Source organism: Glycine max, chromosome 16, assembly GCF_000004515.6.
Source record: "Glycine max cultivar Williams 82 chromosome 16, Glycine_max_v4.0, whole genome shotgun sequence".
Taxonomy (NCBI): Eukaryota; Viridiplantae; Streptophyta; class Magnoliopsida; order Fabales; family Fabaceae; genus Glycine; species Glycine max.
In genome coordinates, this window is record NC_038252.2 from 9,617,639 (window position 1) to 9,641,988 (window position 24,350).

Sequence of the window (24,350 nt, forward strand, 5' to 3'; positions counted from 1 at the left end):
GGGTATCCATAACATCATCTTTGAGATAGATTGCAAAGTTGTTTTCGATAATATCAAGTCTACTTTCTTGGAACTTTGGGAGGTTGATCTTATTTTGTCAAATTGTAATCAATTGTAGATTTTCAAACTCAATGGTGAATTTTGCTAGAAGTCAAACTAATCATGTCGCTCATAAGTTATCAAGAGGTCAAGATTTTTTTCTAGCGTTCATAATTGTAATCATATTCCTTCTTGTATCCACTATGCTATTTTGAATGAAATGATATAATTTTCTTTCCCCAAAAAAAAAAAAACCCAGAAAGTAACGCAACTTAATTTTGCAAAAGAGAGAACTTCACAAGACTTGAATACATTTCATTTCAATTATACGTTTCCTTATATACATCAGGCACACAGCTAATCAATTGATATGTTAATCATTACACTAGCATGCAGCAGTGTCATGATTTCCTCAGGTTCACAAACATTGGAAGTTTGAATTCCAATTAGCCTTGAATGCAACTTGAATCTTGGCCCAAAATTTAATTAGGTATAGGCCTTGCCATAGCTTCTTGGGAAAGGGATAACGTCCCTGACATTGCCAAGGCCAGTTGCAAAGAGAACCATAAGGTCAAACCTTAGAGTGAACCCAGAGTTGTTCACTGTTCCATTTCGACGAAGATCTAGGTACCATTCATACTTCTCTCGTGGCAAGCCTAACTCATCAATCCTGCCATTCAATACAAAAAAACAAGGAAAAAGTTTACCTAAGATGTTTCCAAGAAAAAGGGCATCATTACTATTTATCATCGGGTTTGGCTTCTCTAACGCGAAAAGGACTAAAGCAGGTAATCTCAATCGCTGCTGAGAAATTCAACTGTTGATATTTCAACACAATCATAATTTGCTATGCATACGTGTAATAACGATGGTAGATTTTCTAGTTAACAATTTGATAAAAAAAAGTCAACAACTCAAATTACATAGTTTAACCTCTAAAATGAGTTGCTAAATTTGGTTTTGGATACGGCTGTACAACAATAAAAAAATATAAAAGAAACTTCGAAGTTATTCTTTAGTTTCAAAAGAATACCAAGCATCAAATCTTTAGTTCAATTTTATGGTTAATCCTGATGATAGTTCAGTTCATCAACAACTAAGTAGACTTATTTTGTTATTTCTATTAATGCCACATTTGCCATTTGTTATTCATAATTTTCAAATTCTTAGTTATGAACGAATTTAAGTTTGTTCTCCTGCTTCCATTATCATCAACCATGAGGTTGAGTTAGAAAGTCACGGCACTTCCAGTACGAAGATATGAACGAGATAAGGAAAGTGTAAACAAGCACTACCTGGAGCTTATCATGTTAAGACGTTCCTCGTTTTGGCTACCAGAAATTATTGTTCCTAGCTGCAAAAGTTTCTAAAAACTTCAACACAAAAGAACAACGCACAAAGCTGTGCCAATCTATCAACACATACTTCACTCCATACCTTTGGGACAACCAAGTCAAATGCAGCTACAGTACCATCATCATTCTGGCGAGCATAAAATGGCTTAGCTTCTTTTGGATAATTGTATATCATAACCGGTTTCTGGTAGATCATATCAGTTAGATAACTGCCATGACATGAATAGAACCATAAGTAACAGAAAGTGGTGAAGGAAATACTTTTGCTCTTGTTAGAAAACAGCAAATCCAGAATATAATAATAATATCAATATACCTTAGGTGCTCTGAAGTGAGTACAAAACCTGACTCAAAATTTGTTTCAAATTTCTTATCTTCAGCCTGGGAGGACGACTAATTAACATCAAGAAAGAGAATATTTATTTTATCTTTGAGAAAAAAAGATTGTAATGACAAAAATCAAAATGATATGTTCATTAGGGTTTGGTAGTGCCTACCTTTCTAAGAACATCTATAGCTTTATGGTAGGTCATCATTTCAGGAGAACCTGATATAATCTGCCGAAGACGATTCATGCAGGTGTTGTCGATTCTTTTGGCAACGAACGTCATTTCTTCAGAGCAATGTACCAGAACCCAGTTGCAGAGGTACTTGAAAAAGTCATTAGCACAAATCATGGAATCCTGCAAGTAACACAAAGTGCATTATGCTACTAAACGATACAAAACCTTTCTATAAGAATACAAGAAGTTACATATGTAAATCAGGTAGGATTTGTTTGGTGGATGGACCGGAGTGGGATATATGAGTTCTATTCTATGTAATATGTATGGTACATTTTAAAAATTACAACAGAAAAATGAGGTTAAAAAGTGGAACATTTTGGTTCTACTAAAAGGGGTAGCGGAACCAAAGAGAACATAAGAGAATAGGATGTTTCATTTTGTTGCATCAATGTATCAAACACTACCTAAAGGAACTTGGAACCAAGCATAATTCAGTGGGTTGGATTTTTAACCCAAGTAGGATGGAAAACAATTCTTAGTAACATTGAGCCAAATGGAATAAGATATTTGAATGCTTAACCAAATAGATGTTATGCCATAAATTAAGTATCTTAGAAGAATAACTAAAGTTTTTATACTGTAATCTAATCACAAATTGTAATGTATGATAAATTTGTTGACTTCTCTAATAATTATACCTATCATAATTTATGGTTGACAGTATAAATTTTTACATTGACATCATATAGAAATTAAACTCATCTTATAAGTAAAGAGGAACAAAAAGAAGTGATACCTTCAATTGCGAAAAGGCCATTTCAACCTCGATCATCCACATTTCTGCAGCATGTTTAGCAGAATTCGTTTTATCTGCTAGAAATCTAGGACCAAATGAGTAGACATTTCCAAGAGCACATGCATAACTCTCCAGATGCAAGCGACCCGAGACAGTCAAATAAGTTTGGAAAGGGAAAAACTCTTTGGAAGAGTCTACTTTGTCATCCTTAAAAGAAGCTCCTAGCTTTCTCTTTTCTCTTGCTTCCAATTGTGATGCGAGTTCATTTGTTTTCCTCAGATCCTGAACAGCAGCAGCCAGTGCTTCCCTATTGCTCTCAGTTCTTTCCAAATGCTCAACAATGTTGCTTTTCTCCTTTGCAGCTGCCTTCACATGTTCAAGGCTAACACCTTCTGTCTCATAAACGGTTTCTAGTTTCTCCTTCTCTGCTTTCTGCTCCAGGGTGTTAACCCTGAACATGTTGCTAAACCCTTCAGAGTCTGTGCTAGTAATAATGGGTACTTGCACATCAATAAACGCATGTTCATTGAAAAATGTGTGGGTTGCAAAAGAAAGAGAACTTCGAATCCGCATGACAGTTGCCACCTAAAAACATATCAAAGTTAAATTTCTCATTGTAAAAATAACTGTCGTATGATAAATAACATGATGCATTGCATCACTTGGAAATCATATTATTAAGAAATGTGTACAATGGGGGAACAACTATAAGTAGGATGTAATCAAAGAGTATCTGATCTTACAATTTGCTGCATTTCAATAGCATCGTTAAAAAACAGAATATGGTCTTGCATGTAATATTCAATATTGTTCCTAAATTTACTCCTTCAAATCTCATGAATACTAAATTCATCTCTAGACGTTCAATTATATTTTCATAATACAAATTTTAATTTTAATCCCTTAGGATGCTACATGTACATATGAATAAGATTCATGTCTATTGATTAGTAATATATGGAAAGGTCAAGAGGAACTAAATTATAAATACAGTATGTCATGTCATGCGCATTCAATAATTCATATGAAATAGTTATCTTCCGTTAAAAAGGTAAAACACAGTGCTTAATTATAAGGAACAAAAGAAAAGTTCACAATAGTTAGTCATATACGTCAAGAGCCAGAAAATCGATGTTTTAATCTTAATGTGCATAACATTCTTTCTAGCTATCAAAAAAATGAACAAGGCTAATATAAAATTGGGAATTTCTCAATATTAAAAGTGATATTTAATTTCACCGTGGTTGTTCGAGGCCGAAATTGAGAGTAATCTCTCAACTTATCCAGTGGAATTCTTTTCTTTGATAATGGGTACTTGTCAAAATCTACTGTCCCAATATGAAGAACTTTCTCAGCTATAAGCTCAATAGCATGCTTCCCCTCTGCTCTTTCTAGTTGACCTTCCACTAATAGACACGTTCCAGTAGGCACAAGCCGGCTAGGAGTAGCTACTGAAGAATCAACAACAACCTGAAAGAATTTCAATAGCATTAAGAAACATGAAAAATAAAATGAAGAACTTAATTGGAATAAATTGACAATTGAAAGCTTATGTTATTATTTAATCATACATTGTCATATAATTAAAAAAAACCTTTATCCTATAGTGTACCAAAATTAAACTAAAAAAACGATAGCTACTTTGCTTCATTCAAGCCATCAGCTTGTAATTAACTTTAGTTTAGGCACATAAATAAGCCATAAAATTCCCAACTTAATGATTTCATATCAAAGGAAATATATGTTTAGAAGTTAAGCATATGTCACGTCAAACATGTTCTCTAAATTTTGTTATTATATTTTGAGAGTACATTGATAGGAAACCAAAGGCCATTACTTTCAAGGCTTTATTTTTGTCTTGCAGTTAATTTGGGAGGTCTTAAATAGGAAAAACCCAAAGCATAACGATATCTTTGTGACCTTATTCTATCTCGGACTAAAACATAACAACTGCCTTTTTTTTTCAACGTTTAACATTTTCAAAAGGATTATGATGTCACAAAAATCTTATTCACTTGTTAAACACAAGGTTATAAAAAAGACAAGTACTTTTTATTCAATAATTTTTTTATTTAATTATAATATAGTGACTATGTAATTTTTTATACTGTCAAATTATTATTTTTGATAATAATTATTTTAAAATTCATATTTAGAATAACTTTGAGTAGATTCAGTAACAATTTGTCTAAATTAAACTCTAATTGTTTATGTATTGTTAGCATTTATATTATTTTTAATCGTAAAAGTCGATAATTTTATATATATTAAATGTGAGTATAGCATAACTTTTACACATTTTACATCGTAAGTATATTTAAATTTTAAATAAACCTGTAATTAAGTTTTTATTTTATTTTTTTGGTTACCTATTAAGTTATTATAAAAATACGAGGACTTAGTTTTTTGTATTTTTCAACAGTATTAGTGGAGTGTTTGTGCGTATTGATGTTGGATATTATAGAAAGGCATTCTAAAAGCAAAAACAAAGAATTAGTGCAGAGCCAAACAGAGCAGTAATGAGACAGCACCTGAAGGCTTGGAGCGCACGACCCATCCGTTAGAAGCAAATACGCCGTAGAAGCTTTGGGAGGCAAAACCTTATCATTCGGCGCAGTCACATTCTCACGTTTCTTGCGCTGCCCATAACCGCCACCTCCGAACACATCCAGTATACTCCGAATCAGCGGTATCCTCGACTGCAGAATCTCCACGCACGACACGTCCTTGCCCTTCCCTCCTTCCCTGGCGGTGTCGTCCGTCGTCGCAATCGATGGGGGCGGCGCCGTCTTCTCAACCTCCTTCGCAGACTTCACCCACCCGCCCACGACCACGCGCTGCCCCACCGCCGCCTCGGACCGGTCCAGCAGCTCCTTGAGCTGGACCCGGCCTGAGTACGCGAGCGGCGGGACCGAGGAGGTATCTTGTGCTGTTGTTGTTGTTGCTGCTGCTGCCATGTTGTTGTTGCGAAGAAAAGCGTGAGGAGAAAGGGTGTGTTTGGTTGTGTGAGTGTTGTGGAGGAATCAAGCATGGTGATGATATAGTGGAGGAGAATGATGCTTTGCTTGGGGAGGGCTTTGATTTTGAGGTTTGAAGGAGAAGGAAAGGGATTGTTTCGTTTCGGAGTTGGACGAGAGCTTGGGTTGTGTTGTGTTTTGTTTTGTATTGGCTTTTGGGTTTGGTATTCTTCCGTGTTCGGTAATTTGGGCGGGAAGAAGTCTATTCTGTTTGCCTACCTTCGTGCAAAGCAAAATATCAGAGTTCAGTTACTAAATTACTAAAGGCCACGAAATCTGCTGGCTAGCTCTTATATATATTTTTTAAAATATATTTTTTATTCATAATAAATATTTGATTTTTTTTATTATTATCTAATATATTAACAAATTTTATGTTTATTCAATATTTTTAAAAAAATTGTTTTAATCCCAACTAATAACAAATAAAGTAATTTATTAGATAATAAATACAATATTCGTTAATTTATTCGAGATTAAAAAAAGTATCAACGAAAAAATAAAAATTTTATTTTATTATAAATTTAACACAAAACAAAAATTATTATAAAACAAATGAAAAATTAAATATATATTAGAAATAAAAACAGTCTGATTTTTTTATTTCATATATCTAAAAACTGTTCGTATTAGTATATATTATGAGTAAAATTATGTTTTTTATGTGTTATTCTTTATATTTTTATTTTATGAAAGTTTTACGCAATAAGAAAACTAACTAAAAATATTAAAATATAAAAAAATATTCACATGGGAATTAAGACATAGATAGAAAGTTGGCATAATAATTAAACCTAAATTATAATACTAATCATATTTGATATGTGAGCAAATAAGTAAATTAAAATTTAATAAGTGTGATTCAATTGATTATATATATATATAGAAAGAGACAGAGAGAGAGAGAGAGAGTTTGTACAAAAGATCTAAATACAATTTATGTAAAAGGTATCTAAGTCTCATATTAAAAATAACGTATAACTAGTTTAAAAGAACCAAAACTTACCAGACTTTTTCGAAATCACATTAGAAAGTCAAAAGTTAGTACAATTGTTAAAAATAAAGGAAACCAAACAAGGTTTATTGAGTTTAAGTGGAATGTAATTACGTTAATGAATTAGAAATAGAATTATATCAATATTTGTACGCAAGTCTTTTTTACGTATATTGTTATTGGTCCTTAATTAAAGAGATGACAAATGACAAAGTTGATACATAGGAAATTAAAATGCATCAGAAAGGCAGAAACATTAATGCCTTAAGATACTTTTTCTTATGTATGTTGTAATGGCGATAACAAAAGTCTGTGACTCCATGATTCATGCTATAACATGCATATATGCTTTGCCATAATAATAGCAAGTAACCTTGTCATCCTCTCTTTAAAATGAACCCATGCACGTGCACTAGAAGGTCTAGTTAGTCTCCTCTTGCTACCTACCTCTTGTGAAGATGGAACACCTAATGATGGTTGAGGGTTGGCATCAGCAGGTGATTCCATAGGAGTGGGAGCACTTACCGCCTGAGTTTCATTAGGATCTTGCTCCTTTTAATCCATGTATTATGAAGCCAACTTGCACTTCTGAAATTTTGAAATCAAAGTCAATTATGACAGAAAAGTACATATAAATAAATAAAAAATAGAAGAAAGTATTGGTAAATATACATAAAAAGAATTCTTGTCAAACACATTCACCCAATTAATTACTTAATCTGCAGACATTAACCGTCGGTTATAACAGTACTCTCTTTTCCCATTCATGTCAAACTATTATTTATAATGATAAAAGGAGGACGATTCCACAAGAATCGTCTTAGTATACAAAGCAGTGACATTTTGTAAATATGAGGATGCAAAGGTCGACAACAAAGATCCTGCCAAAGAGACTGCTTTCATCCAGAAGCTCTACGAATACGGCGAACAACTCAACAATGCCTGATATTGGCTTTCTTTGTGTGATTCTTATTCAGTTGACTTCTAAGAAGAGTGTTGGTGAAGTATTTATTGACCAGGGAATGGCTGGGACTGTGAGTGAGGAGTCTGGAGTGGGAAAGTATGTGGAGCGTATAACCAAGGAATTATATTTGTAAGAGTTACCAAGGAATTGACACCTGAGAGATGGTGATATGGTTGAGCATTGATCCCATTGAAATGTGATGGTATTAGGGTGAGAGTTTTTAGAGGAAGAAGTTTGAGAAACGAGAGTAGAGCAAAGTCTATTTATTGAGGTCAAAATCAGGGGAAAAGGAACACTGAAATTGTGCTACTGTATTTTGAATAAAAGTATATTTAAGATTGATTTTCACTAAATTGCTACTGCATCAGCCACTCATCTAAACTAATAATCTAAAGAGTTCTCCGGTTTATGTTTTAGCTGCTTGGTTGTTTCTACTTCTATTTCATATTTCTTGTGGCTCTTATTTCATCATTTCAGAATGATTACACATGTTTCAAATTGCTTTGAAGATTCATAAATTGAAGAATAACAATTTTGCAATAATTATTTTGAAAAAATTTCTCATTGTAAAAATATTTTCTTGAAATTGTTTCTGTTTGGATTTTGCTACAAGATGTCACTTTGTGTCTATTTATTTAAGCTTAAAAAAGTGTTTTTATGGTAATGGTTTTGATTTATAATTTTTTTTTAAGCTAATATTTTTAAAGAAAGGACTTCAAGCACTTCACCTTCTTCCAAGAATGAGGTCAAACATGATGGAAAAGCCGGCTCCGGCTTTCTTGGTGTCAATGGTGTCAATCTTGGAAAGAACAAGACAAGTGAAGATGCTACTGCAGATTATGATCAAGAAGTTCATACATTGTCCCAATATGCTGATTACTTGGTAATTAGTCTTTTCTTATATCCTTTTATAGAAAAAGAAGGGAAAGATAGACAACCATCTATACTGTAACTTATCTTGTTATGACTGAGTGCAGATTATGAATAAGCTGTACTCCTTTCTTGCCTAAACTCTAACAAGCTTAGTTATAAAAAAACTCTATCATACGTAGTCAGTGACCTTTCCTTTTTTGTTGGGTTTGGCATGTATGTCATGCATCTTTTTTTTTAAAAAAAAATTAAACAGCAAAAAGATGTTTGCAATCCCTCACTTAGCAAATTGTGTCTTGACACTACTAGAAATCACAGTTTTTACATCGGTTGGAAACGACATTTTACATCGTTTTTGGACCATTTTTGAATATGATGTCGTTGAAAGTTAAAAGTTTCGACATCGTTCCTCAATCGACCATTGTAGAAATACAATGTTTTAACATTAGTGGTATTCGTCAACTATGTAAAAAATGTGTGTTTTAACATTAGTGGTGATGTAAGCACCGATGTTAAATGTTGAATAACCTGCGTGTTTTAACATCGTTGGTGATGTAAGCACCAATGTTAAATGTTGAATAACCTGCAAACAATTAAAATTTAGGTTAATTAGTAATCAAAATTTATATCATCAATATTGCTAATAATCAATAAATATTATTATATAATATTAAAATCAGTATTTATAATTACAAGCAGTTAGCAACTCAGCATTATCATTATCATTCAGCATTGGAGGAAAAGTAAAATTCTATTTTTATTTATCATGTCGTAAATTGTTTGAACTATCAGGACTAAAAGTATTGCATAGCTATCTATGCTAAATATTATTATCGACCAAGCCAATAAGAGAATTAACATAAAAAACATCTTGGACCTGGCTCAACTGATGGTTGGGAGACATAATTCTCCAAGTAGCAAACTACTAAGGCCTTTAGGTTGTATCAAGATTACTAACAGACTAACATAATCAGAAGTGACACTTGGAATGAGTCCAAACAACCATTTGCAAACTACAAACCAAAAGCCTGATTTGAACCAAAATTGAATCTAATGAACCTACTTATAGGTGTAGATGGGCAAACCTCTTCATCTCCATGTTGTGGTTCTAATCCTTAGAAATTTACAGTGTGAATGTCTACTCGGGCAGGGGTTCCAGTTTTCAACCGATCAATTTCAAAACCAAGTCGTTGTAAGTTTTTTGTTAATCCAAGTGAAGCAGACTCGCCAGCTCTTCCTGCAGGCATAGAAGTTCTACTGACCCAAATTTTACCACTCATAAAAGTCCCCGTGGTGAGAATAATAGGCGAAGCATAGAATTTCATTCCAAAGAATGTATAAACACCTTCCACGTTATCACTATTAGAAAATACACTTTCAACATCGGTTATTTATAAACTATTCACTTGCCAATACGAGGCAAGTGAATAGTTTATAAACAGTCTGGAAGCATTCAACAATTAAGCGAATAAAATAGAAAAGAGAGCAAGCAACCCAGTTCCTTAAATCCAGTTGGGTAAAAACATGCATTTAGTTACACAAAATTCCCATGCAGCGATGTAAATAGAGTGGAATCAAACATGGGCTAGTCAAGAATTTGCAAAACCCACAATTGAAAACAGTAACTACACGCAAAGAAACAACTATATTCACCCTAAAAAGCTCCTAAGGGTATGTATATCCACGCTCCATTAATTTAAGAGTACATCACAAACCAGTGATCTAAACCCACAACTAAAATTGAAGGGTAAGTATACAAGATACACCCGTGTGCACTTTAAAGGCAAACTGGAGGGAGCTTTATCTATACTTAAGCATTAGTTGCTCAAGAAACAAAAAATATGTTAAAACAACAACAGTCAAGCCCCCTCTGTTGGACAGTAAAATGTTAAAGCAATTGCAGGAAATTTCAAGACCCCTGTGGATCCATCTACAGAAATCATGGTTGATTCTCTGTTATAGTGCAAACAGAATAACACGTTACTAAAAATCATGCAACATTACTTATTACTACCCAGAAAAAATAAAATAGGTCAAATGAAGTATAGAAGTTAGTGTTACCTTGATCAAGAGAGCCCAGCAACACAGGCACGTGAGCGGAGCCTGTAGAATCGCAAACAAAAACCTTTTCTTTATTATCCAATGTCACTCTCAATTCGGGTCAAACCACTCACAATAACAAGATCCTTATCACTAGTTATCTCTACTGGTGCTCCAAGCAGTCTATAGATTTAACAGAGACAAACTTCAACATGTTTCCTAAGTAAACTACAAATGAAAAACAGACCAAGCTTACCTCGAACCCAAACAGTGACAATGGCAGTGAGATCTAACAAAATGGCATGAAACTTTAAGCTTTCCTCGTACCTCAATCAGCAATACTTCAACTGAAGACGTATTATTATTATTATTATTAGTATCATCAATAAAACATGAACACCCACAAAAACTTAGCATACACGAAGTTGACCTACGTACCTCGCGGAGAAAGCTTTAAGCTTTAAGCACCCACGAGTGTTTCAGCACCCTAGTAGCAACAGTGTATGTAGGGTTTTCTTCGAGCGAGGACAATGTGGGTTCTATGGGGTTCGAGTGAGGACAATGTGGGTTTTCCGACAGTGTAAGGGGTTCTGTGGGTTCCAGCGAGGACAATGTGGGTTTTCCGGCAGTGTAAGGGGTTTTATGGGTTCAAGCGAGGACAATGTGGGTGTCGAGGGAGCAATTTCCGGCAGATTTCAGGCGGGAGGAGAAAGAGAAGAGCGATTTCAGGAAGGAGGATGACAAAGAGAAGAGGGAGGGCAAAGTTTTCGAGCGCGCGCGGCTTGTGAAATCTCAATTTTTTTAACTTATAAACATAACAACATCGATTTTTTATGGATAACCGATGTTAACTGAATATAGTTAACATCGGTTTTGTAAAAACCGATGTTAACATCAAATACATTACATCGGTTTTCAAACAAACCGATGTTAAAATCAACTCCTTAACATCGGCTTTCTCAAAACCGATGTTAAAATCAACTCCTTAACATCGGTTTTGAAAAAACCGATGTTAACTCTATGAAGTTAACATCGGTTTTTCCGAAATCGATGTTACCATATTCATCTTAACATCATGTTAACATCGGTTTTTTAAATAACCGATGTTAACATGAAGTAGTTAACATCAGTTTTGCAAAAACCGATGTTAAGTAACTCCATTTAATTACAAAAATGCCATTGCGCTTTCGTTGACATTGATTTTAGCAATAACCGATGTTAATAGGGCGATGTAGAAAGCCTTTTTTTTAGTAGTGTATCATTCTTCCCCAGTAAAATATCTGTGACCATAGCCTCTCAAATAGAAAGGTTTGGAGTGCTCCAAAAAATAAAGTTCCAAATAGAACATGATGGGAAGTAACAAACATGACAAATGCATATAACATGTGAAAAAAGATAACATAGGACCAAAATAGATTTGCAAAGATCAGGGACCTGGAGTTCAAATTGCTACCCTCCCCCACCAACATTATTACATGTTACAAACTTTTAAATTAAAAGGTTATCTCTTATATGTTAAGATATTAGGTTATTAGTCCTTTATTTGGAGGCTTGGGCTTGTACCAGTATATAAATATTATTATATAATAATAAAATCAATATTTATAATTACAATATTATATGTGTTACTAATAATCAAACACTAAACTAAAGGATGTCCATACCTTCCGAAGCTTTTCAAGAGCAGGAATAGCATCATCTTGAAGTTTCATGCTAACAGCAACTTCCACAGCAGACTTGCTAATTGCAAATTTTTCCTACAGTTAACATTTAAAGGTAAAGTTAATAAGGTTTCAAATCCAGGGGGAAAAGTAAGACAAAAGATGGTTAACATGATCTTACAGCTACTTTTGAAAAATCTTCAAGATTGGAAGCAAGTGTTTCCCATTGAATGGTGGGGAGTGATAAACATTCTTCATCCTTATCATTTGGAATTGAGTTTGATGTGATAATTTTCTTGTACAATTTGTTACTCCGACCTTTTGAAGTTGCATCGTACCTATAACAAAAATAGACATGCTAGCAATGACAATTTTAAGGTTTTGAGAATCTTCAAAATTATTTACATTAGACAAAATTAAAATCGCCAAAGGCATTATAAAAAAAGAGAGAGAAACACCAAAGATGATCAGTAACATAGACTAAGAGGATTTATCTAGTTTCTAGTCATGAGATGAAAAAGTATTCATATATTAATTTATCAAATTAAATAAACAAAAGTTTGAATAAACAAAACAGAAAATATTAATACCTGAACTCTAACTTCACAAAGAGCTTTTAGCAGTAATAAACAATCTAACGGATCAAGTTCCTTGTACTTGGAATTATATTACCTTGTAATTGTCTTGTCCAGTAGATATTAAAGTCAAAGGTCCACTTGGTGGAGCTGTAGTGGTCCAAACTGCTCCATGACTCCGGTCCAGTAACTTGCACACAAAGTTCTGAGTGTGCACTCAACAAAAAGAGATTATACTCATTACAATACTTTTCATCTAACTAACTGGACCCTACTGATACATCCATTTCAATTGAATGAAGTGTTTAATGTCTTAGTGATTTCCATATCAAAAGTTAATTATTTGGTAAAATATATGGTTCAGTCTAGCTAACCAGTGGTTAAGAAATTAAACAAAAAAAATTATTAAAAATAACATAGGAGTGCAATTCAAAATCACTGCAAAGCGTATTTTTATACATTTAATTATTTTAACAAAAAAAAATAAATAGTATTCTTATTAAAGACATTGGTTAGCATTTGTGAATCAATAAACAAAACAGAGTATAGTCAGCTAAACTGGCAAAACTAAAAGGAAATAGTGAGATAATTCTATTGAGCTACACATGTTCAGTGCCAAAAACCAAATCAAAACCAATTAAGAATCAATAAATTAATACTACTAATAATCAGATATGGACTTATGGGAAAATAAAAGTGATATATTAGATAGATAATATATATGTATGTTAGGCATATATATGTATGCTAGTGTCACTATTAGCTAAGTTATAAAATCAAGCTATATAATATATACTTATATGTTAGATAGATAAAGTAAATTAATATTAAACCTATAGTTTAGCGTCTTCCCATCCATGAACTTGGCTATCTTTTTTGTGACATGAAGATTGGTACTTGTCATCCACCTACACATAATTAAATTCCACCAAACCATTATCCCCAAAATAATAACATGCAATAATAATAATTCCTCTATCTCTCGTTATCTTTCTTAAAGTAATATATACTTTTAGTAAATAAAATTTGGCAGCACTTTTAATAAAATTAAAAAGACAATATAAAAGGAAATAAATTAAAAAGACAAGTGGCAATTACCTTTACAAACACTAATTATAAATCCAGACTCCTAAGGATGAAAAAGAAGGAGAAAACTCCATAGAACACTGCAAACAGCCAAAGCAGTGAATGAGGAATAAGATGTAATTAATCTTAGAAATCAAACCATGCTTCAAATCAATGTAATTAATCTTTTTGTTGATATTAATATATCAAAGAACTTTTAAGGGGTAAGCTAAAAAAAAGCACGGCTTCAACAAAGTATAGATGAAGGGTAATAAGCCTTTGAAAATATATGTCAGGAGAAATAAGAAATAGGAGAATATTCCTGGAAAGGAAACTCTTGTGTGTTGAGTGTCTATAGTCCTGCACAGCAAATATGGTCATTAAAACCAAATTTATTTAGAAATACAATCATTGTTTTGTATTTCTAAAATATAAATTCTTGGAAAATTACTGGTCTGGTCCTTCAGGTTCAACATAATGCAAATGTGCTCTCTTTCAAAAATCTGGATAATTAAGCATTCAAGAAAATGATTATGTAGACACCAAATAAGATAGTCTCTACTTGTGCAGCCATGAGACGGCATCTGCAATGAACTTTCACTAATCATCTTCATCATTATCGGCAGCAGAGTTGAGAGCCGTCACGCGTGAAGTGAACTTAACCTTCCTATCCTCATAGGTTAGCTTCTTCAAGTTGTACCTGCAGAAAGAGGAAGATACTCTCAAGAACATTCTCCTATCAGTAGATATACCAAAAGCTTAATCCAAAACTTCTAAAAGTCAAACAAAAGCATAAGGGTCACACCCAATGTAGCACATAATCAGATGAAAAGAAAGCCATGCTAGCAACAGGTCCAAATCATTGCTGGAAATCAAATGAAAAAATAGATACATTTCTAGAATCTAGTATTATTATATTAAAACTGTAATTATTAAAACTAGTGCAACCACATATTAGGCTGATATAGTCAAGTACATACTGCATAGTCTCCTGTAATTATTAAAACTATAAACCATACCCTGGCTATGTCCTGCTGATAATTTGTAAGATAACTAGTGGCCAATGATGCATGAAGTGTAGCCCCATAGGGAAGTCCATCTTCATTGATTACGAGGTATGGTGAATGTAATGGTGCACCTCTGCATCTTGTTGGAGGATATAAAGGTTTCTCTTCATCATGGAAATTGACATTTCCATTGCACCTCTGCACAGCAGCTTGACCCATGATAACCTGCATATATATAATATATGAATCATCCTTAAACATGAAGGCCACAAGGCAACACAACAATCTCATTCTTGCAGTTATAAGTCATTATTTTTCCCACCCCTAGTACACTGTCTTGTAATCTAGATACTCTATGGTTTTCAACTCCATATGGTGCTCATTCAAGCTCAACTTTCCAGCCAAACTAATCACTCAGTTTCTTGCATAAAATATAATAATGCTCTTACTTGGCATATAATTAATAATGATTCTTGGAAGTTGGAACTATAGTTATGTTCAATTATCTCTACCATAGAAAAGCTTTAACAAGTTATACATTTCAAGAAAATAAAACAGGCAAAAGGTTTCCATGAATAGGCTCCAATCAAAGGTTGCGCTCATAGTTTCATTTTAGTTCATTTTCTTTTTGATAGTCACATATAATTTATTTTAAGTAAACATGCAGAAGATAGGATTAAAGTTGTCATTAACACTGTCATCAACTCATATTACAAATGCCCAATGGGATAAGCACATATTTATATGAGCCCAAATTATCAATATATCATTCAGAAAGAAGACAACCAAAGCTAAAAAAGAACATTTCATCCCTGCTTCCTATGATACTCATAAACAGAACACCCAAGAAACTAGTTTACCCATTACCACTTAACAAAATAAAAAACACATACATATCAAAAATAGAAACTCCATAGTTGACATCATTATCATGATACCTAAGTAGAAAAATACAATGAAAAGACAATAACTAAAGCAAGCATGCAAGACAAGTTCATTTAAACGATTGAATTGCATATCCCATAAAAACCAACTTGGGCTCCTCCACCGGAGAATCCAGCAGCGGCGCTGCCTTTCGCAGCTTCTTTGTCGGCAACTCCTTCTTGTCCTTCAACTATCGGTGATAGAACCACATCTACAACTATCGATCCGACAACCCCAACTTCTCTGACAACTCCACCCTCATAGTCTCCGACGGGTAATTCTCAACTAAAAACCAAAAACAAAAAATTTGAACAATAAAAAAGCCTAGAAATTGAACAAGAAAAAAAATAAAATAAAAAAGGTTAACGATAACAAACCAGCATAAGCTTTCTTGAGCATTTCAAGCTAAAATGGCGTCTTCATTTGACGCTTGGGCTTGCTTAGACACTCACTTGAATTCCTGATTTTGTTGTTACTTTCATTTTTGTTGTTGTTGTTATCATTGTTGTTTTCTTCCTTCTTCACGTCATTGTTCTCTGCCTCGGCCTCCATCGATCGAGATCGAAACTCTTTCCACCTTCAAACCCTAGGAATCCACAACGAAGCCACAAAAAGAAATCCAACCACGTAGCACAGAGAAGAAAAGGGAGACAAGCAATTGTAAGGCACAATGGAGATATGAAAACTTAAGCTTACCTTCCACTCTTACCTTGTCTGGAGGTGCTGGCCTCAACTCAAATTTTTATTTTCGATTTTCTGTATCAAATACACAGCATCATTAGTAGTATACAATAATACCCTAACACCGAAAAATGAGTGAGGTAATGCGGGCTAGGGTAGAGTGTGAGTATGCCAGGAAAAAAGAAGAAAATTTACTTCAGATTCAAAGACGGTGTTTATAAATCCCGTCTTTGGATAATGCAGTTCAACAACGGTCCCACTAAACCCATTTTTGTAACGCGCAGATGACGTCGTTTTTTCACAAAACGTTGTTGAAATAAATCTCTTATTTACTAAAATGTCACCGCCTCTAAAACAACATCATTTTCGAACCACCGATGTTGAATGCACGTTGTAGAATACTATTATTTTAGTAGTGTGAGCTTGTTTGAACTCCATGAATAATAATGAACTTTTATGGTTTGTGGTTTATCATCATTCATTATTCTGATTATGTGTAATTGCATATAAAAGATAACAAATTTAAAGATAAGTCTTATGTACAAAATGTTGGATTACTGAGGAAAAGAAGTGTGGTGGCATATAATGACTAAAGAGATCAAAGTTTTATACCTAGGATCATTGCCTTTACTGCCTGCTTAAAATCCCCAGTCCGTGTTAAGGGACAAACTTCCCAAAGATCATAAGCTATTGCCACAAGGTCCATTGCTATTAAAGTAGGTTCCATTGATTGTTTTTATTAAGATTTCACTAATATCCTTTTCTAGGTGATTAATGTTTCGTCACCCAATACCCCTAGTTTGCGCATGCTTCAAGGAAGAAAGTAATTGAAGGATCTTGTGAAGAAGGTAGAACTTGGAACTAGAATGTGAAGCTTTCTCCACATGTTTTTTGTGTTACATACTTGGGAGATTGACTCTAGCAAAATTTTCCTTTTTCTGATGGCTCAAGCTGCTCGTGATGAAATGCAATAGGGTGAGAAGGGCCCACCTCCATTGCTGGTAAAAATAGCTCCAGATTTGTTAAAAGAAGACCTTGAAGATATTGTTGTAGTAAGCATGCGCATGTTAATGTATTTCTCCTATATCTTCATAATCTCATATGCTCTATAACAGTTTATGTTATAATTGTAGGTCGCCTTGGCTCTTCACTTGGATGGACTGATATCTCTCTGCTTCTTCTCTTTGATAATATAATTTTTATACTATTTTATAATAATAATCTTAATTAAATCAATTAATAGTGTCAAAATATTATATTAATAATGCATGAAATTAAGTTAATATTTATTTAATTTTATTTGTTTGCATACAATATAAGTTATTTCATAAGCATTTTCACAAATATGATTTTCGTGAAATGCTCCATGGTCAAATGCTCATCGAATATTTCATCATATTTTTTTTCTTCAGCCAAAAAAAAGAATTTGTAACACTACTACAAATAGACTCTTTTAAGACGCAGGTTTTACGATGATTATATAAAAATCGATGTCATATGTAAAGCGGTGGTAATTTTGTATATAATTATAACTTTTTAAAGGCGGTTTTCTTAAAACCGTATTTGAAAATGTTTTACAACGTTGGTTTCTTTAACAACCGACTTTAAATACCAAGATTTTAAAGACGGTTTTGAAAACCCGTCTTCGTCGAAAGAGTTTTCCCTTTTAAATTCATTCACACTGCCTATCTCTCACTCGCGCCCTCCCCTCCACGCCTCTCTCTCCCTTGGCCCCCACCGCCCCTGCGACCCCTTCAATGCCGCCACCCTCCATTTTGCTGCAATAGTCTGGTTCCGCAACAACCTCTGCCTCCTTGACAATGAGCGTCTATAGAGGTACATCATAGAGAGTGTCTCGGAACCAAAAAAGAGTATCATTGTTCTGTTCCTATTGATGGAAATTTTGCGGACATCAAAATCGAGCACTGCATTTGCTTGCAACACCTATTTCAAATTCACTGCCAATTAAAATTGGATTCCATTTCCACCAAAACCTAAATGCAAAGAGGGAGAGAGAGGTGGGGGGGAGGACCTTAGAGGGGGAAGCGGTAAGGACGGAAGAGGGATCGGGGTCGCTGAGACGGAGAGAGGCAATGGAGGCAACAATTGTTTGAGTCCAAGAAGTAGAGGCGCGAGGCTTTGTCCTATGCAAGGAGGTTCCAGGAAGCAGTGGTGGTGGTTGTACCACCGTGAGCAGTGAAGAAAGAGTGCTTGGGAAGTGGGACCCACTCAAAAGAGAGAGGTCGGCATCTTTGCAATTTTATTTATTTTACATTATATAGTTCTATTTAAATCGATGGATGATGGCCGGATTTGTAAACTGCATGGGGCATGCCATCAGTTACCAAAGCTGCTTCACCTGAGCTTGCTAATTTATTGCTTGCTTGCTTGGTGGTGATTATTTGATTGCAAGCTAGTGTTTTCTCTAATTGGCGGTTGCAATTGGTATTAAACAAAAGTATGATGTAGATGTGATGTGCAAAAGGTATTTTTGATGATTCATTGGGTTATCAAAATTGTTTGCATTAGCACTCGTAATCTAATTTCATTGATTTCAGTTTCTTCCAGATAATTTCACAATTATTTTATTCCATTATGTTTTCAATGTGGATGGGTGGTGGGATCTTAGTTGGAGTAGCCAGGCCATACATATAACTGCTCAAAACCAAACAAAGTGGTACATATCTAGACTGACCATATATAGACTCTTTTTTCTGCCTGAAAAGCTTATATTGTTTATTGTGTGTTAATTGGTACATATCTATACAATTAATTAAGCTGTTGTTAGATTTAAACAATTCTCAAGAAATGGATATACTAGTCTTTTGGTGATTTTTCTTCATAGTTTTATTTACTTCCAATTTAAAATTATATTCATGAGGTGCATAATATCTACAGTATTCTCTTTTTTACAAGATTCAGAATATAGTCAATTATATTGTACTGTATTTTTATTTTAATGTTAGCTTAAACGTTGTACTCATGAGTTAGAGTACCATTCGTACTCTCTTCAATGAATTATTTCCTTATTATTGATATAAATATTAAAGAAGATCCATACGTTTCTGGTGTGCATCAGTCAGTTGTTCCTATAATCAATCGTAAGCACTTATTCCAACATTTGAGAGTAAATTGATTTATTGTACATGCTTGATTCATAATTCATATAATTGCAGTGAAGATCATGGCCTCATCTAGCTACTCTAACTCTCCCTATGATGCCTGCAAGTTCTTGAGAAGAAAATGCATGCTGGATTGCATTTTCTCCCCGTATTTCCCTCCAAAAGAGCCTCAAAAGTTCACCAATGTGCACAAGATATTTAGAGCAAGCTTCTAAATGAGGTGCAGCCTCATCAGAGGGAGGATGCAGTGAACTCACTGCCCTATGAAGCCGAGGCACGTATAGAGGATCTGGTCTATGGTTGTGTTGGAGATTTCTATAGACTTGGAAGAGTAAGTATGAAACATATCATTCCATTATTTTCAAGTTAATTACTTCTTACATATATACCATGTCAATGTACTGATTGGCTTACATAGATATGATGATAATACCCAAATCGCATGAGGATTGTTTATTAACTTGAGGATGTTGTTAATTATATTCCTCACTTAACCTTGTCCTCACATTTCATGTGATAGTTCTAAATATAATGAAACAACATTATAGGCCAAGTTTAGTTCTTTACAGAGATAGTAACACAAACTTTTTTTCACAAAGTTCTCAATAAAGAAGAAGAAAGAATAACCAAAGAAGGAAGCAAAGGCAAATGTGTCAGCACTGGTCAGATGCATAAAATTTTATTGTTTTGCAATGTTCTTCGTCACTTACTCTTGGGAGTTATTGATTAGTTTATAACTTCCCAACAGGAAAAGTCAGTGATCCAGACTTGAAAAGTTTTATTCATCAATTCCCAGTTTCTTTAGAAGGTCATCTTACTATTATGTTCTTTTTGACAGAAATATTGAGTTCTTTTTGTTTTCTTTTTGAAACAAAAAATATTTGGATAAACTGAAATTAAGCTTATAAAGAGATCTTGATTTTGAGGGAGTAAAATGTTCCCCTACTCCTCTAAGCAAAATAAAACAAATAGAATTTTTATTATTCCATGCAAATGATTATGTTTACTTTTGCTTGTTCATAAATAGCAGTCTGAGATTTTTTTTATCCTAGCCCTTGTAAAAGAAGAGATAATGCCTTCCAGAAACAGGGGATCCTTGCTATACATCTATATATTACCTATCCTTTGAATAAAGTTTTTGACATTTTCTCTACTCTAGGTAAAGAGGTTGAAGAATCACCTAGTGCAATAGGTGGCTTAAGGTGAGTCTTTTGAATTTGACTGTTCTTTTTACCTAAATATATTGTTTTTAATGCATGGCCTTTGTGGCCTTTACTGTGTTACAGTCTCTGGCCAGCATAATAATTTTCATTCTTTTCTTATGTCTAATTCAGTTACCAGAATTTGATGGTGATTTAGTTTTTTTCTTTTTCTTCTCATCCTTTTATTAAAATATTGTTAGTAAGTTGTTTGGTTGTATTCTGTTTATTCATGTCACAACATTTTGGTAGTCTTATCTCACTAGGTGAAGTCAACTACATGAATTGTATTAGGCCATTGGACTCAGTTAAAAACCAAATTATCAAGGCTATATTATTCATGATGACATATTTCTTAACAAACTTCGAAACATAACTTAAGAAATAAAATCTAATTAGAGAGTAGATCCAGTGAAACCATATACGAACTCTTAGGATATACAGTAAAAACAATTCTTTTTTGATTGTATACTCTAGAAATGACTTTCTTTGATTGAACAATTTTGATCCTCATCGTCATGGTCTTGAAGTCCATATTTGTTGCCTTGTCCTGTTTAGATGTTCCTTAACCTACAACTGTTGTTAATATCTTCTATCTTCTACTTGCTATGATACCATATATTTTTTCTTTTGCAAAAACTTGTTTAGGTGTAGCTATTCAACTTAACAGTAATTATGTGATCTTTCTGCAGGAATCCTCAGGAGAGCTTAGGTGAGAAAAAAAGGATGAGTCTGAGTAAGTCCAAATGTGTATACTTTTCAGTCAATGAACATTATAATTGAGCAAAGCTTCTATTAATCTTAATTTTAGTTAATGAAACAAAATCTATGTTCTTACTCATAAACCTGGAGATAAATTACAATTGTTTCAAAAATGTTAAATGGTTAGTAAAAATAGTGTTACCCAATATATGACAATAATTATGACTTGTTAAGGATGTAGAGCAAGCATAAAGAAAATTTTCATTTTTTATAAAATAACTTTGCCTAATATTTTTTAAGTAATATTATTACAAAACACTTTTTTATAACATTATTTTTTTTTCTCTTCGTCACAGGATATCAACTATGTTATGCCACACTTCTTATTTATTTCCAATTTGAATTGATGCATTAGTAAACTCTATCATCTTACTTTTTAGTTGTTTTCATAATGCTATATTTGTTTTATTATTTCAATTCCTAATAAAAAATTACATGTGAGAAAAACATAATTATACCAAATGATAGTTTTATATTGCATCATGCTTATCATGTGTATTTTTTTTATTTATAAATGGATGAATAGGAGAGAAAGAGAATACATGTGACAATTAGGTGGTAATAAAAATGTTTTCATGAATCTTTGCTGGTCAGGAGTATATCTTTTATAATGATTAGGTTGTTCTTTTATATCAGTGTTGGTGAGTTGGTTGCATATGAAAGTATTCTTCATTTTTGGAACTTATGGGTATATTGGCATGTGAATTGTTTCATGTTGTACGGCTTCAATTCCGAGGACAAAAAATATGGCAAACTGAAATGCAGGAATTATTGTTCAGGGAAATGCAGAAGGCCAATCAAGTTTACCATCTCTCTAACTCTATATTGTAAATCTTCAATATGCATGGATGCTAATAAAAAAAACTCTATATTAGGATCTTTTGTTTTTCTTTATAATTATAAATATCATCTTATTTTTAAAAATAAAGAAAATATTTTTTAGAAAAAGCACTCTAAGACGGTTTTTAAGCTAAAACCATCTTAGAATATTTAATTTTTTAAAATAATATTTTAAAAAAAGACATTATAAGACGGTTCTTTGAAAAACCGTCTTAAAGTGTTTGGAAAATCGTCTTAAAATTTTCAAATTTTTTTAATTTTTTTGTTTTAATAAAAAGACATTCTAAGATGGTTCTCTGAAAAATCGTCTTAAAAAATTTATCCTTTTAAGACGATTTTTAACTAAGAACCGTCTTAGACACTTTTTTGGGGTTGTGTATTGGTTATTTATTTCTTTTTTATTAATAGTTGATTGAATGATATGGCTGATTAAGTATATTATTTATTTAACAAAGTCAACCCAATATTGGATGTTATTTGGTCAATTTGCTCAAGATCAATCCATTTTAAATATTTTTCCATCTTATACACAGGTTGATGAAGAAGGTTTCAATGAGGAGAAAAATTTTGTCGCTCGCCTCATGCACATGCTTCATAATGATGGACCAGACAAAATGTTGAAGGCAACAATAAGTGTGTTCATAGTCAAATTCAATTGCACTGTTGTTTCCTCAATTATATTCTCCTTTATTATTATTGTAATTTGTAAATAAACATGTTGTAAATACACATATATAAAACATATAATCTTTTATTTTATTTATAACTTTTTAATTATATTTAAATAAAGATAAAATGATTCTAGGTTTGAATTTTATTTTTAAATAAGCACAAACAAGTATATGAACAAAAGAGGAATTTGATCCTGTAATAGTGAACAACAAAACAATAAAGTGGAGGCTCATGAGTGACCCCCATTAGTTCCTTAAAGTTCCATTTCGGAATGGATTGATGCACAGTGATTTAGAGCCTCATACAATTATCAAACTAAATCCTTGTTTTCAATGCAGATATCAATTCTTAACTATTTCTCTGGCCAGATAAAAAAAAAAAAGGATTTGCTAGGAATAGCAGCCTTGCTACCATTTTAGTCAGCTAAAAGTTCAGACAATTCCTTTAGCATTTGTTTGCTCCCAATTTTTCACTCTCCTCCCTTTTTGCTTCGGTTTTTGCTTGGTAAATATATGTAAGTACATAGAAAATATAAGCATGATATCATGTTGACTGATTGTATTTTCATTTTCTCCAAAATCTATATTCAAATACTTTGTTTCAAATATCTACCCCTCAAAAGCTACACCGAGTCACTAATCCCATAACTTCATTATAAACCAAAAACAAAACAACACCATCACTATCTTCATTTTTTATTCCTCTCCTTTCACCTAACTTTTTTAAAATCAGAAATTAATTTAATAACTTGGAGGGAGTGGGGGAAGGAAAAAATGTACTGACACTGGTTTGCCATGGTAAGTTCTAGATTATAAGAGAAACCCGTTTTGTCGTAAATAATTAACATAAATAACATGAGCATTCCTCGTATTGCTAGAGTCAATTATCTGACCAACAACCATACAAGTCACCTTGAGTAAACCAGAGGTGGGTGGAGGCACATGAAATACGATCTCTAAGCATAACATTATCAATCTTCAGCTAAAAATATTAGGCATTTAAGGGCAAGAAAAAGGTTCAACAATAATATGTGAGTATATATGATAGGTAACCCTCATAGTTAATTGAGTTAGTTAAGTAGTTAGGCTGAAAGAATAAATAGAGGAACATAGAGAGGTAAGGACAATTATTCTGTAACTGAGAGAACAGTGGGGGAAAGCCCTGAATCTCTGGAACATCCAGGAAATCCATATTCTTGTAAAGCTTTTTCCAATTCCCATTACCGTACTGCATTGGACAGGACTGGGACATTGGGTTCTTC

The 24,350-nt window shown here is 33.2% G+C and overlaps 1 protein-coding gene and 1 long non-coding RNA gene across 3 annotated transcripts; one reads left to right on the plus strand and one right to left on the minus strand.

The window, feature by feature from the left end:
• Window positions 1-333: 333 nt before the first annotated feature.
• Window positions 334-5,823, minus strand: LOC100800893 (asparagine--tRNA ligase, cytoplasmic 2). Of its 2 annotated transcripts, none has more exons than XM_003548574.5 (8): window positions 5,228-5,823; window positions 3,936-4,166; window positions 2,697-3,281; window positions 1,892-2,077; window positions 1,711-1,775; window positions 1,477-1,603; window positions 1,335-1,393; window positions 334-709 (listed from the first exon to the last, which is right to left on the minus strand). In XM_003548574.5, exons 1-8 carry the CDS (start codon window positions 5,651-5,653, stop codon window positions 526-528), a joined length of 1,863 nt encoding a protein of 620 aa, XP_003548622.1. In that variant the 5' UTR covers window positions 5,654-5,823; the 3' UTR covers window positions 334-525. The 2 variants fall into 2 exon arrangements, with proteins under 2 accessions (XP_003548622.1, XP_006599143.1); XM_006599080.4 differs by having other exon boundaries at window positions 1,711-1,787.
• Window positions 5,824-18,127: 12,304 nt separating this feature from the next.
• LOC100796631 (uncharacterized) lies at window positions 18,128-23,176 on the plus strand. The gene is made up of 5 exons (XR_137341.5): window positions 18,128-18,736; window positions 19,671-19,947; window positions 20,776-20,818; window positions 21,508-21,551; window positions 22,951-23,176. It is a non-coding gene; the product is annotated as an uncharacterized lncRNA (long non-coding RNA).
• The last annotated feature ends 1,174 nt before the right edge of the window (window positions 23,177-24,350 follow it).